This window comes from Polyodon spathula, chromosome 10 (genome assembly GCF_017654505.1).
Source record: "Polyodon spathula isolate WHYD16114869_AA chromosome 10, ASM1765450v1, whole genome shotgun sequence".
Lineage (NCBI taxonomy): Eukaryota > Metazoa > Chordata > Actinopteri > Acipenseriformes > Polyodontidae > Polyodon > Polyodon spathula.
This window is the reverse complement of record NC_054543.1, coordinates 19,359,547-19,374,173: the sequence shown is the minus strand read 5'-3', so window position 1 is coordinate 19,374,173 and position 14,627 is coordinate 19,359,547. Positions and strand designations below refer to the sequence as shown.

The following is a 14,627-nucleotide window of genomic DNA, read 5'->3' as shown; positions in this document are numbered from 1 at the left end:
CTGAAAGTCCTGAGACTGGGCTGGCCCAGGGCTTGATATAGAGCTTTTATTATTATGGTGTATCTATTTACAGATGTTATGCACATCCAATATTATTGCCCCTCCACAAGTATTGGGACAGTGTTGGGGCACCCTGTGTCCCAATATTTGTGAGAGAGTAGCATACGCTGTAAGCATAATTCAATATATAATTGTCTTACACTAACACTGACAGTGTACCAGTGCAGCAGTACAGTACTAGTACTAAGTAACCTCTTACTGCAGTCTATTGTGTTGACAAGCCAGCTTTAACAATCATGTGTGAACTAAAGCGAGTTGATTAAAAAATGTTCCTTCATACGTACACTAATTGCATTGTGATTTCTGTTAGTTGCATTGTATGCACTGCATTCTGTGTTCCTGGACAGACCTAACATAATTGTTTCTTGTATAATTGTCTTGTCCCATGAATATTATTACAGGGTTTAAAGTTTTTTTCTCTCCGGGTCAAGCCCTGGATTCCTTACCTGGCAAAGAAAGAGCTGGAAATAAGGGAGAAGGATTTATTGACAGAAAGAAAGTGAAAAACTTAAGGACAGTCTGAGATTGGTAGTAATATGGGTCTGGGAAGCACACATGTATTACATCAGAATCAACAGTTAACCCTTTATGGTACAATAAGGCGCACAAAACAGGGTTTAAAATGTACTGACAGATTGGATCTGGTCATCCAAATTGTCAGTTTCCTCTTGATACTTGAGTCCACACTCAAATGTATTTTAAGAAGAAACCGTTTGAACAACCGCTCAATTCCTTGTGTACCTTAAGGGGTTAAACTTGGAGAGTGAAAAGAGCACCCAATACCTTCCACAGTCTTTTATCTTGTGCTTTATAAAGCTTCTCCATGTTTTCTAAATCTGCCTCTAACTCAGCCTGGTACAGGTAGAGATCTTTTTCTAGCTGGTCCTGATTAGAGAAGGAATGAAAATGTCAGGGTTAGGATGAGTAGAGTTATATATGAATATGAAAGGACATAGAGGGGACAGGTAGGCATATTGCACCGACAGCAAGAGTAGCAAGCATAGGAGGGAATTAGTCTAAATGTGAAACAGTAGCACAGCAGGCAGCTGAGAGATTACAGACACCAACAGAGCAGAGTACTGGTAAAATTAAAAGTTCTGCAACAAAAATATCTTTATTACCATATATTCAGGGATTTAAATTTGATTAGGTTATTTTAGAAATGCAAGCTAATATGTCACATTGCAGTACAGCAGCAGTTTTTAAATAGGATCAGCTCAAATATTATACACTAGTTTCGATACCAAGTCTCTTCAGGAAATTGAAGGTATGGCCAGTCACACTTTACTGTAAAAATGACTGTGTTTTTCATATTAAAAAAAAAAAAAAACAAACATTTGAAACCCCACTGCAAGATTTGTACCATATTTCTAAAAACTGTATATTTTGATAGATACAATAAATGCAAAATATACATCAAGGATTACTAAACAATATTTTATAAACCAGAGAGCTCTCAAAAGAGGGAAAAAGAACTCATTGACTAAGTTTGCGGTTTTAAAAATTCAGCCACTCACACAAAACAAAACATACTCACTCCCAAACACAAAACAGCCATCAGAAATGGAAACACGAGGAACTCTAGCACAAGACCCAGGCAGAAGAAGCTTTACCTTTCTATCCTCTAGAGAGAGGATAGAGCAGTCCCCTGGAGTATAATCCCAGATCTTTTTTGGAGGCTAATGGAAAGCAGAGGAGGAAGTGAGGAAAATGAACAGAAAATAGAGAAGACATCACAAGGAGAACGAAGACTGGTAAAGAAACACAGCCAGGAGGGAGGGATAAGGAGGAAGGGAGGGTCTCATTGGGAACAGCAGTTAGACAGAGACAACAGCAATAGGCCAGACAGCTGGGAGGCCAGGTTTAAGCTTTAACCTGGTTTTCTAAAGAATAAGCAAAACTTTTTTTTTTTTTTTTTTAGTACAGGCTGGTGCAAGCAGTATAAAATATGTATGTGTTTTATTTCATTCAGATGAATTTTTGAGGGTTTTCAAATAAATGGAGGGAAAAGGGAGGCCTTTTATTTGATAAGCATACTATACATACCACATTGATAAAGGGCTGGGTTTCCAGGACAGCAGTGTGGATAATGGGAACAGATTGTTACACTGGTGTTTTCACAGCCTAAGTGTAACTGTGCCACCGCACGCGGACATGCTGCTTCCATCATTAGAGGGGCTGTTGTGTGTGAATAAAAGTTCTCAGGTATGGTGCGGTATTATTCTTTAGTGCCGATATGATTAAGTATCTGTTATATTTCAGTAAGGGTCTTGTCTGCCTTTGTGTAATTAGCACCTGCCATTTCTACCTTGACAAGGTGAATGTGATTTATTGAGTAAATTAATCGTATAATGTACGGCTTTTGCGTAGCAATACTCTAGATATGTGATTACACTTTTATGTCTGCATTTTGATTTTTTTTAAAATACATACTTTTTTACTAAGAAAATCTGTATTTTTTTCCTGATTGTAGTTTTCTTGATCTTACCAGGAAGGAAACCCCAGAATAGGTATCTGTTTATCAGTTAAAATATCCTATTCAAAATGTGCTCAAAAAAAAAAATAACATAAAAAAACATAAAGTGAATGACTGAGGGATCTTATATAAGCAGCCACCTGATTTAAGTGGCTTTGTTGATTGGTTTCACTGGATTTGGCTCACTGTCCTGCTACACTGCCCAAATGCAGGAAGAAGATAAGAATTCATGAAGGAATTCATTAAGTTTGTTGGCGGGCAGCAGGTAGCCACCCTGGCCAAATGAAATGAGGAAATAAAAGACCAATGGAATGATGAAATTAAAGAGGAATAAAAAGATACAATGCATGACAAATTAAATTATACCGTGTAACAATTTTATTTTTTATTTTTTTGGTTCCTGGGTAGTAAGTGCTATTTCCTAATTGCTTATGCCTCAAAAGTATAGAAAATGGTTATTATTCCCCACAAACTTTGCTTTTGTGACCAGGACAGTGATATTTTGAAATTTACCTATTTTCCAGAACATTCCAGATAGATTCAGTGCTGAGTAAACTTGGAGTAACTTCTAGAACTTTCTAGAACTTTCCAGTAATATAAATAGAAGTATAAATACAGGGGCCTTAAGCCCACCAGTTCAGTTTAGTTCCAGCTGCCTAAGTGGATACATATCTGCATTTTTCTGAGATGGGCAATGCAAGCATCCGGCAGACGCATTTTGCTACGCCTGCGGCTAATTTATCAAGACGAAAAAGTACTCCGTGGAAGCATCTGCTAAGATGTGTGAGGCCTACAAGGCATATTTCGGCATGCCTGTCGGGGATCAAGACAAACCCTGGGCACCTCATTTCACTTGTGAGCACTGCAAAAAAACTCTGGAAGGTAAGATGGACAATTGTTGCTCGGAATTTTATGTTATACAATTTGTTAAAATTTTTAAAATTGTAAAAGTTTTTAATTTTAAAATGTTTTACAATTTTCAATGTTATTGAAAAAATATATCATATATGAAAAATGTTGCGAGAATCTCTTACACATTAGTCATGGGTGAAATAAATATTTTTGTAGGATGGTACAGAGGGGAAAAGAGAGCCATGAAGTTCGCTATCCCAAGAATTTGGCGGGAACCCACTGACCACTCAAGCAACTGCTACTTCTGCATGGTGGACCCTTCCAAACGTCGGACTGGCAAGAATGCACCTGCTTTCTTGTATCCGGACCTTCCTTCATCCATCGCCCCGGTGCCACACTGCCATGAGCTCCCTTTACCCACTCCTCCGGAGAGAGAGCAGCCATCTTTAGAAGAGAGCAAGTCAGAGAGCGAGGAAGACGTTGTAGATCCAGATGACAATTTCAGAGGTGGAGCTGAGGAGAGAAACCCATACTACCCCAACCAAAAAGACCTCAACGACTTGATTAGAGATCTTGGTCTCACCAAGTCCAATGCCGAGCTTTTGACGTCTAGGCTCAAGCAGTGGAACTTGTTGGATGAAAGTGTGCAAGTCGCAGATCAGAGGAAGCGTCACCAACCTTTTTCCAGCTTCTTCACCCGTCAAGATGGGCTCTGCTTCTGCCACAATGTGACCAGTCTGTTCGAGGCAATCGGAATCGCCTGTAACCAGAATGAGTGGTGCCTCTTCATTGACAGCTCATCCAGGAGCCTCAAAGCCGTGCTGCTCCATAATGGTAACAAGTACCCGTCTCTTCCCCTGGCTCACTCGGTGCACCTCAAAGAGGATTACAACAGCATCAAGACCTTGCTGGACGCCTTGAAGTATGATGAGTATGGCTGGGAGGTCATAGGAGACTTCAAAATGGTGGCATTCCTGATGGGTCTCCAAGGCGGTTTTACCAAGTTTCCCTGCTATCTTTGCCTTTGGGACAGCAGGGAGACCAAGGCGCACTACCACAGGCGGGACTGGCCACAGCAGACCGAGTTCTCTGTGGGGAGGAACAACGTCAAGTGGGAGCCACTGGTGGACCCCCGGAAGGTGCTGATGCCACCACTGCACATCAAACTGGGCCTTATGAAACAATTTGTCAGAGCTCTAGATAAGGAGTCGGCAGCCTTCAAGTACCTTCAAGACTTCTTCCCTAAGCTGTCTGAGGCAAAGGTCAAAGCCGGCGTCTTCGTCAGACCACAGATAAAGAAGATCCTGGAGTGCAATGAATTCCCCAAGAAGCTCACTAGTAAGGAGAAAGCGGCTTGGAACAGTTTTGTCGCAGTGGTTCGGGGTTTCCTGGGCAATCACAAGGCCGAAAACTATATGGAGCTGGTTGAGACTCTGGTGAAGAACTGCGGCACAATGGGCTGTAGGATGTCCCTCAAAGTCCATATCCTTGATGCTCATCTTTATAAATGCAAGGAGAACATGGGAGCGTACTCGGAGGAGCAAGGCGAGCGCTTCCACCAGGATATATGCCGCTACCAAGGACAGTATAACGAGAACATGATGGGAGACTACATTTCGGGGCTGATTCTTGAAAGTGATTTACAGTATAATGGTAAATCTCGAGAAACTACTCACTTCTAAATCTTTTGTAGTCACTTTTGTATTACTTTAGTATAAATACATGTTAATTTGGATTCATATGTTGTTTTTTTCTGACTTTATGTGAACGAAAAGACACAAATTTGCCCGTTTCCTCATTGGAAATAGGTAAGTTTCAAAATATCACTGTCCTGGTCACAAAAGCAAAGTTTGTGGGGAATAATAGCCATTTTCTATACTTTTGAGGCATAAGCAATTAGGAAATAACACTTACTACCCAGGAACAAAAATTGAGTTACATAGTGTTATTAAATAAGAAATGAAATAAAATTAACAAAATGATACATGAATGAAATGATAAATTAATGAAATGATGAAATAAAATAATTGAATGAAAGGTAAATGAAATATTAAACTGAAAGCTGGGTGAGATGAGAGACCAACGAAACGATGCCAGCAGGCAGATTGGCGGCTTCCCTTGAGGCCAATCAAGTAGGAATGAAATGGAATAAGTGAAACGAGATTAAGTGAAATGGAGGAGAATGACAACGAGTTCCAGGCAGTGGGCCAATCAACAAAGCAACACCCAGGTAAGAGCATTTAGAAGTGACAAGATGCCGCATGGGTTCTTTAAAGATAATCAGCCTCAGTCTTCAAGAACAACACCTCCAAAGTGCTAACCAAGGATTTTAACCCTTCCAGTCATTAATTATTTTGTCAAGCTGAAGAATGCAAAGTTAAATAATTCAAAAAGGAACTCCTTTATTGATGTCAACAGAGAAAAAAAATATATATATATATTTTGGTAAATGGGACTCTAAAGTCCTGTCAGTACTTTAAGAACTCTAAACCCCACATATTGAAAAATAACTTGCAAGACTACAGTTGAGGAATCTTTGGCCTGAAATGTCAAAACTTGTTTGTACTCACTTGTACAGTTGAACAGTACAGCTGATGCCATATTTCTCCTACTTGCCTTTTATCACAACAATACCGAAACCTTGGTCACTTCTCAACATTTCTTTCATTCTAACAGGCCATGAAACAGTTAAGATAAGGCACAACAGAGGGTTAAATCAGCTTTCAAACCTAGCACTTGCAAGACTACCACTGGGTCCATTTTTTCTTGTACATTTGGCCCCTGAAAAAACATTAGCCTTGAAGAAATAGTGGGAGTTTAACATGTTTTGTGTATGTGTGTTTGTGTGTGTGCGTGTGTGCGTGTGCATGTGTGTGAGAGAGAATAAAACAACTCAATCATTACACCACTTCAACAAAGCCCTAACCTAATTATCTGACCAGTAATAGAGTCATGCAATCGCACAAATGCAGATTCACATTTTACCATCGCCCTCCTTTCATTCATTTTGCTGCTAAATAGATAGAACTTTTCTTGTGAGAATAACATTTAGGGCTTAATGGATGTTAATTCTATTGTGTAAATGCCAACATCTTTTACTGTGTCAAAGTTAAATGCCACATTCACCACAGCTATCAAATATAGAAATGATAAGAGAAAAATGGCCCTAATGTTTTTTGAGAACAGTGGCAGGTGGAATTAGGGGCTGCAATATATATAATGCTAAAATCAAACAGAATTATACTAATGATAAAAAAAAACAAATACAGCAATGCTAAGCATTAAAATCTACATGTATTTTGGAAACTGTTTAAACCTTACTTTATTAAAAAAAGAAAAAAAAAAGAAAGGTGTTTCTTAGACAGTAGCTTTGACTATTGTTAGTTCTTTAAAAATAGTACCCCAGCGATTTGCATTTATATTTTATTAATTTGTCCTTATTGACTGTTTACCATTATATAGCCTGAATCCATTTTTGCCAACTGACAGATTCTTTTCAAAAAATATGTCTATATTGATGTACTATGGTGTTTGTTGCACTGCATAGATGATTCAAAACCTTCTTTTTGTATTGTATAGGAGACAAACCTCACAGCACTGGTTGAGAGTTTCATCTAGTTATACACAGCACTGATCACCTACTTCCAACAGCAGAATGTTAAAGAAAGCACTCATGTTGCCAATGTAACAACTACCTTTTGTAATTGGAATGTTTGGTCTGGCTGCTTTTCACACAGAGAATATAAAATAAACACTAAAACGTTACTCAATGCTCTGATTAAGCAAGAAGGTTAAAAGCATGGACAACAGCTGCTGACATCCTACAGAGAAAGTGGTTAAATTAGTGGGAGGACTACAGGACAAAACAACAGACATGAATACACAAGACACCTGGAGCACTGGCCAACCACAAAACTGATACCCATGTCCTAACGCATACAATATCACAGCATGCTTCGTAACAGCAGAGCTAACAACAAGGAACAGATTGGATAATGGGAAACACTGACGGTACATTTCAGTGGACAGTACTGCACGTGGGCCACAAGACTTACCGGTTTTCCAAACTCCATCTCTGAAAAGAATTTATACCACGGTTCACTCTCTAAATCTATTTCTTCAGGGCTTATATCCCGAGTCTACAAGGGTAGCAAGAAGATGGAGGAGGGGAGAGAAGAAACAGATTGAGTACAGATGAGAAAAGGACAGTGCGCTTCAAAGATGCAGTATCTTGGTTTTCGTTACATTTGATGCTATTAACATGTACAGCAATCGAACATGGGGCTACATACAAGTTTAATGCCTGGTCATAGATGACTACTGTATTTTTATTCACAATATTATTTATACTATTACAAGCTGCTTTTCTTCTGATAAAGAAAAGTTTTTAGTTCAGGCAGGTAGCTGAAACGTTACCCTCCTCGACTAAAATGTTTCTTCAGTTCTGTTTTGATTTTCCGTTTTCTTTTTAAAATCAAAAAGTTACAAGTTATTATGGCGCTACTTTATTATCACCATTCTGTTTGACCGACAATCTTTCATTCATTTACAGTGTTTGTACCAGTCTAAACAATACATAAAACGTGTATGATTATGTTTGAATCCTTTTTTTCAAAGAAGTTTAATGTACAACAACATACGGATGGCAGAGGCCAACATTGACTGGATCTGATTATAAAACATTGCTGCTACTGTACACAGAGCAGCTTTAGACTTAGTATGAACAGATGAAAGTTCAGGAAGTTTAGGCTGTATATTCAGTGTTGCTTGAAATAGCGCTGAGAACTCATTTCTGTTTGTTTTCATTAGAATACCCCTGACTTTCATATATTTCCTACAGTCTGTACTGTGTACAAAGTACTGCGGTACATTTCTTTGAAAAACAAAGTGCATATAACTTAAAAGGATATCCAAACCACATTTCAGAATATTAATTGCGTACCCTTTTAATAGCCTATATTATATGTGCTTTGTACAATTTCTGCTTTTCATTATTTACCAAGGGTGTGGACCTGTAATTTATGCCCCCTCTGCAACTGTGGGTGACAGCAAATATAGTTGCACACCCCTGGTGGCCATTTTGAAATCATATGTTATCTTACTCATTGTGGCATCCCACTATTGTGTACATCACTGCTATTCAATAAGATTTCTCAAGGAATTACATATCAAGAAGGGCCACAGGCCAGAGACCAGAATCTCATGCCAAGACTGTCCATATTGTAATACCATACACTAAGTCAATATCTGGTTAGGCTACTGTAGAGTTGTCATGACAGGCATATCACACACACACACACACACACACACACACACACACACACACACACACACACACACACACAGCCTGTTAGTTTAATATAATGCTGCATACTGAACAAACTACTGCATTTTTTTTATGCAAATAGGCATTTTAATTATTGCAATTATCAGCCCTGATTATTATTAAGTAAAGAAACACTTGTTTCCCAAAGAAATTCACCCAACTGCCACTAAGTTTGAAAAGTGCAGCCCCTGAACTAGTCCCCTTCCTGTTACATGTTAGCATTTCCTGGATAGAGGAGCTAATCTGTCCGACAACAGACATGGAGCATGAAAATACAGTGCTAGTGACCTCATCAAATTCTCTGACTCACCCTTCCTTTTGTGTTGCATTTGTATTTCTGAATTATCCAGCATTATTCCTAAAAAAACAATTTCTTCAAGCTTAGATGTACCTTAATAATCTATTTGTATCCACTTGTGGTGGATATGGTCATTATAAAATGGCTGGGGTATTCCAAGATACTGCATCCTCAAAGGGTGAATGTCTGTGACACAAGTTCCCTTGCATGCACTCTGATGACAGTCTGATAGATTAACAGAAACCATATAATCTTAACAATGTCATGACCAGTGAATAAGCTTGCACAGCCAGTGCGGAAAAGAAATGTGTGGAATGGAACTGAGAAAGATGCAAGATCACAGCAAACTGTTTAAACATTCAAAGTCTGGCTGGCTTGGTTTTACGAGGCTGGCAATTAACACTAGAATTTAAATTTAGGAACTTAAATTTAAATTGCGGTGTGTGTGTTTAAGATAAGGAGATGTGCTTTCCTTACTTTTCCTAAATATATGTACTAATTACCCTGACGAAGAAAGAATCACATAGCCGCAAAAATTAGTGAGATAAAATACGTCAACCTATTCCAATCAGGAAAGGTCAAATTGACTGTTACATATAAAATATAAAATAATTAAATGTTGCGGTATTATTTGTATTTCAGTCAGGACTTGCCGCCATGTATTGAAGTTTGATTATATCAGTCTGCACTGCTCAAGTGAGTGGTCTTCTGACATTTCTATTGTTTCAGTGAGCTTCCTGACAGCCCATCAATCAGCCTTGACCGCTCACAGCGCCAGGCTGTCTGTCTGCACTCTGGTTACTATACAAATGAATCGTTTTTTCTAAGAAATTCATAGTTACCCCAATACACATTGAAAAAGGATCACAGAAGATGTAGTACAGCAAAGCAATGTTTCAAATTACTGCAGTTTACTAAACTATGATTCTGATGCAGCAGAGACGGACAATGACGAATCTGGCTCTGAAGCAGACTGAGTTTGCAAAGATGAATTTTCCAGCAGCAGAGACAGTGAGGAGGATGCCAGCAAAGTGCCAGGACCGAGTGTGCGAAGAGGAGATCCCATGGGAGAAGTAGCAATCCTGTGGCAGCCCCAGCAAGGAAGCCAGCCACTTCACATGCATCTCTGGCACCTGAACCAGCTGCTACTTCAGATGAGGCAGCTGCTTCTCCAGCAGTAGTGCCAGCACCTGGCACTAAAGAGGCAGGTAATGAAGGCACTTTGAAACACTATAAATCCTGGTGCTGAAGCTGCAGGTAGAAGGGGTGAACATAATATTTTGAGGGAAGTTCCAGGGCCCACGGATATGCAAAACCAACATTGATGCAACACTGATTTGGTGCAGAAGCCTGGGTTACTGTTGATAGCTATGCCAAATGCACAGACAGCCTGTGGTAAGTAAACTGCATATTTGGAAAAGTGCAGGATCTGTGTGATTTATGCAGCACTTAGACTTTGTAAACGATTGTAAATGAAGCCCATCCTGTTCAAATGTTTATTTATTCATATAATTTCGATTACAGTATGTCTGTTTTTAAACACATAGTTTCGGTTGCACATATGTGCTTTGTTATGTAGGCAATATAAACCCATTTATTAAAAAAATGTGTTACTTATTTACATCATTTCAGTTGTACAGTTTGGTATGTACATGGTATACCTGTATATACACAAATTTATTTTCAAATATTTGTTTGCTTAATTTTTTTGTTTATTGAGGTTGCGATTTATGTAATATGTCTGTATATAAACACATTTCTGTTCAAATGTCCATTTATTTGCAATGGTCGATTGTGTAGATGCTACTACAACTTATATTCAATTGTTTGTCCTTTCATTATAATATTTATGTTGTTTTTAATAAGCCAATCAAATTGACCGTTCACGGTTGTTCAAAGTATGCGTATAAACGCTGCCGTACTAGTATTACAGGCTGGCTTTTATATAGCTAACATGAGCTTTTTCAGCTTGATTACACATCTATTTTGTTCTTGGTTGCTGTGGTGTTCAATGTGCATGGTGGAATCATATATCCTTTATTATCGATTAACACAAGCACAGCTGTAATTTCATACGTTTCAGGGATGTCAGCACACACTCGCACAAAATACTAGCAACAATGTAGACAAACAGAAGCACTTAGCATCCTGAACGACTGAAAGAAACCCGCTCATTGTTCCTTCAGGCTTCTCCTTCATATATATCTTTAGCTAAATGTCTTTTAAACATATACCTATAGGGCTAACTACAATCTCCTTTTTTATTTCTAACACCTCATACTATAACAAAATTAATCAATCCTTGTTTGTTTTTATCATTTCGGACATGATACATGCTGCTGAAATTTCATAATGAGTCTTCTGTCTGGGATTCACATACCCTAGTAAACCATTAACAAAGATGAGAAAATAGAAAATGAGAAACCATAGCTTAAATCCCTTAAGAACACAATGAGAAAAAAACAGCTTGCTAAGAAGGATAGATTACATAAACAGAAGACTGCACCGTCTCGCCAGTGTAAACATGCATCATTGAAGACTGTTAAAAAAAGCTTACACCAGTGGATTGGTATCTATGTTATTTCACAGCAGCCAAAAGGAACGCAGCCCATAAATGCGAGCCAAAATAAGTGAACTGTGAATGCCCTGGATTTAACTAAATGTCTGAAACCGGCTCCTGAATAAATTCTAAAACTGTGCAAGGCAGCTAAATTGAAAGTATGTCCTTAATTCGGTTCATATAGGGAGTCCTTGGTCTCAGCTAGTATTTATCAAAATAGTCTTTCCCAAATAAATACAAATTAAACAACTAATAGTAACTAGTAATATATCCTGCACAAATGAAGGACCATTGTCTGAAAAAGGTAAATCTATTTTTATAACCCATTAAATCTATCAAATCAACACATTATGTACACAACTCCCAAACCTCCAAAACAATAAACACCTTACCTTTGAACACAACACATGCAAAACAATGAGCTACAGAATTAAACGGGTAATCTGATCACAACTACTTACAAAACTGCATGACATCACAAAAGCCTCCCACAAACACAGACAATTCAAATAACGATTCTATTGCAAACAGCCTTATGGTTCCATTGTACAGAGCGCTACGATTTTCCCACACTATCAGACAGGCAGACTGAGAAACATACATAATGCATAGAGGAATGTATGGCATGTGCAATGCTGGGGTTGGACAGAGGCAAGCACACTGCTCTCACACCGTACCGCTTTCTCCTGGTTCAGTACTGATGACCTCCCCGGCTCATATTCGAAGATGCTCTTGGGCTCAGCGCGGTATTTCCTGGTGTCAACCTTCTTGTCTGGGGGCTCCCAGTCATTTCTAAGGAAGAGAGACCAATTAACTTGTCAGTTTCCATGGAAACATGTGGGGGGTTTTTTGGCCACTGATCTCACCCCTCCCTTCACTACAGTTAATCCCAGTTTAATCAGGGTGCTTTGGATCTGAGGCAGGAAACCTGCTCCTTAGGGATTTTGCAGCATAAAAGCTTCATTTTCTTTTTATCACTGTTTTTACAGCGAGGCCCTGAACAGTGACTCCAAACTGTTTAGACTTTTACTGACAATTAAGGGTACGTCTAAGCACTCATTGACGAAGCAGCGTTTGTGTTATATTGCACACAACAAAGGACTGCACATGTTTCTCTATTTATACCAGCTTTGAAGAGACATTTCTGATACGATATAATACTGTGTGGAACCGAAATTCAGTCTTTGTTGTTTTGTTATCAGACTTAAACATACAAAAACAGAAATAAGTAAACTATTGTAATCCGTACAGTACATGCACAATTGACTGTGACCATGGCCAAACCCTGAACAACTGTGAAATATTGACAAGTGAAATGTCTTCCAGTCAAAACGTTTGTCATTAAATTGATTACGTTTCTTTTACTTTTTCTAAATTTAGCACTACTGAGAGTTTAATAGTTTTGGATAACCTACTGAGTTAATAGTAAAACTTCAACATATGGCTGTTAACATACTTTTAGAAAAAAGTTGACACAAAAACTAATTGGGCTATTCATTTGTAACAGAATTATTATGAAAAGTTATATTCACCATATTAATAAACAATAACTAAAACCAAGTGCATGCTGCTGAATAATGGGAATCTACAGCTAAATAATACTGAAGAATCCAGGGAGCATCCCTTAGTGTGACAAGAGGGCTGCATCTGCACCTTTTCTCTGCCCTACGAGGGGTTTGTTTGTTTACATTTAAATTTCCTAAACTCTGAAACTGCAGTATTAATCTCAACTGCAAGCAAGGCTAGTGTAGCCTGAGAGTGTAGCTTGATAGTGTAGCCTGAGAGTGTAGCTTGATAGTGTAGCCTGAGAGTGTAGCTTGATAGTGTAGCCTGAGAGTGTAGCTTGATAGTGTAGCCTGAGAGTGTAGCTTGATAGTGTAGCCTGAGAGTGTAGCTTGATAGTGTAGCCTGAGAGTGTAGCTTGCAGCGCCATGTGCTTGCAGCTTACTGGTGGTTTTAAAAATTTCTGCTCAGTATTGAGGCTAACTGCAGCCATTTCTCAGCAGGACAGCTAAAGGATTATCCATGTCAACAAACACCTCCATTAATCATTTGTAGTCAAGACTTTATCTGTTTCAGCACATTGGTGGTGAATTATTTATAAGATCACCACATTGCCATATGGAGAAGCAGTCATGTCAGGCTCCAGACACATATGGAGATTTGACAAACTAGCTAATATCTTCCAACGCAACCCTGACTGAGGACACCAGCAGAAACACCGCAGAATTTCAATAAAAGCACAAAACCAGTCCCAGTTAGAAATACATTGAATTTTAATTTAAGGAAGTTTAAGTAAGTTTGGTTTTGAATGTGTATCTTGAAAGTGTATTTTTACCTTTTGAAAAAATTGAGTCATTTACACTTGAGTAAATTGCTTTGAAACTCAATGCATCAATGGCAGCTCCATGTGAGAGTAGTGTAGCTGTTACCTTTCTGTGGTTGGTTTCAGTGAAGAGGAGCGGGTTGGCAGAGGCAGTGTGGTGGACTTCTTTACTGGGGCCTCTGCATCGATACTGCCCACTGAACTCTTCGAGCGAGGCACACACGACTGACTTCTCACTGCAAAAAGTAACGGATCCCACATTAATGCAAGAGAGAAAACATTGCGCAAATACAATACAACAAGCACACTATATCAGGGACATCCCTTCTCAAAGTTTACCAAAGTAAAAAAAGTGGCAAAGTGTAATAACATTGTAAAGCACAGGTACGCATTGTAAAGCCGAGAGGTATGGTAAAGCATATTAAATAACATGCCAAACCATGGTAAACTACAGTAAATGTCTAGTATAATCATGGCAAAAGCATGGGAATACTGCTAAATTACTGTGGTACTTTTAGAAGGGATACATCCCAGCTATCAATACCAAATACAACTATCTATCATGAAAAGTAATCCATAAGTTACAGACATACAGACGGATTGGCACCCTCTAAAATGTGTCCTAAAAACCAAATTCTACTTCCTTTTGCAGCCTGTTTTTTAGTTGCCGTTACTGTTTTAAAAGAGAACTGTGTTGTAATACAAGTAAACAACATTGGCACATGCTGA

At 38.7% G+C, this 14,627-nt stretch overlaps 1 protein-coding gene across 44 annotated transcripts in view; it reads right to left on the bottom strand.

Moving 5' to 3' along the window:
- Positions 1–14,627, bottom strand: part of LOC121321895 (sorbin and SH3 domain-containing protein 1-like) — a 138,982-nt gene that overhangs the window by 32,325 nt on the left and 92,030 nt on the right. For 30 of the 44 annotated variants that reach the window (XM_041261250.1, XM_041261246.1, XM_041261258.1 and 27 more), the window contains 5 exons: positions 14,005–14,134; positions 12,250–12,364; positions 7,444–7,527; positions 1,674–1,739; positions 844–945 (listed from right to left, as the gene is read on the bottom strand). In XM_041261250.1, the coding sequence (XP_041117184.1) occupies positions 844–945; positions 1,674–1,739; positions 7,444–7,527; positions 12,250–12,364; positions 14,005–14,134 (497 nt within the window). The remainder of the gene's footprint in view (positions 1–843; positions 946–1,673; positions 1,740–7,443; positions 7,528–12,249; positions 12,365–14,004; positions 14,135–14,627) is intronic. The other 14 variants (XM_041261255.1, XM_041261271.1, XM_041261274.1 and 11 more) reach the window with 5 other exon arrangements.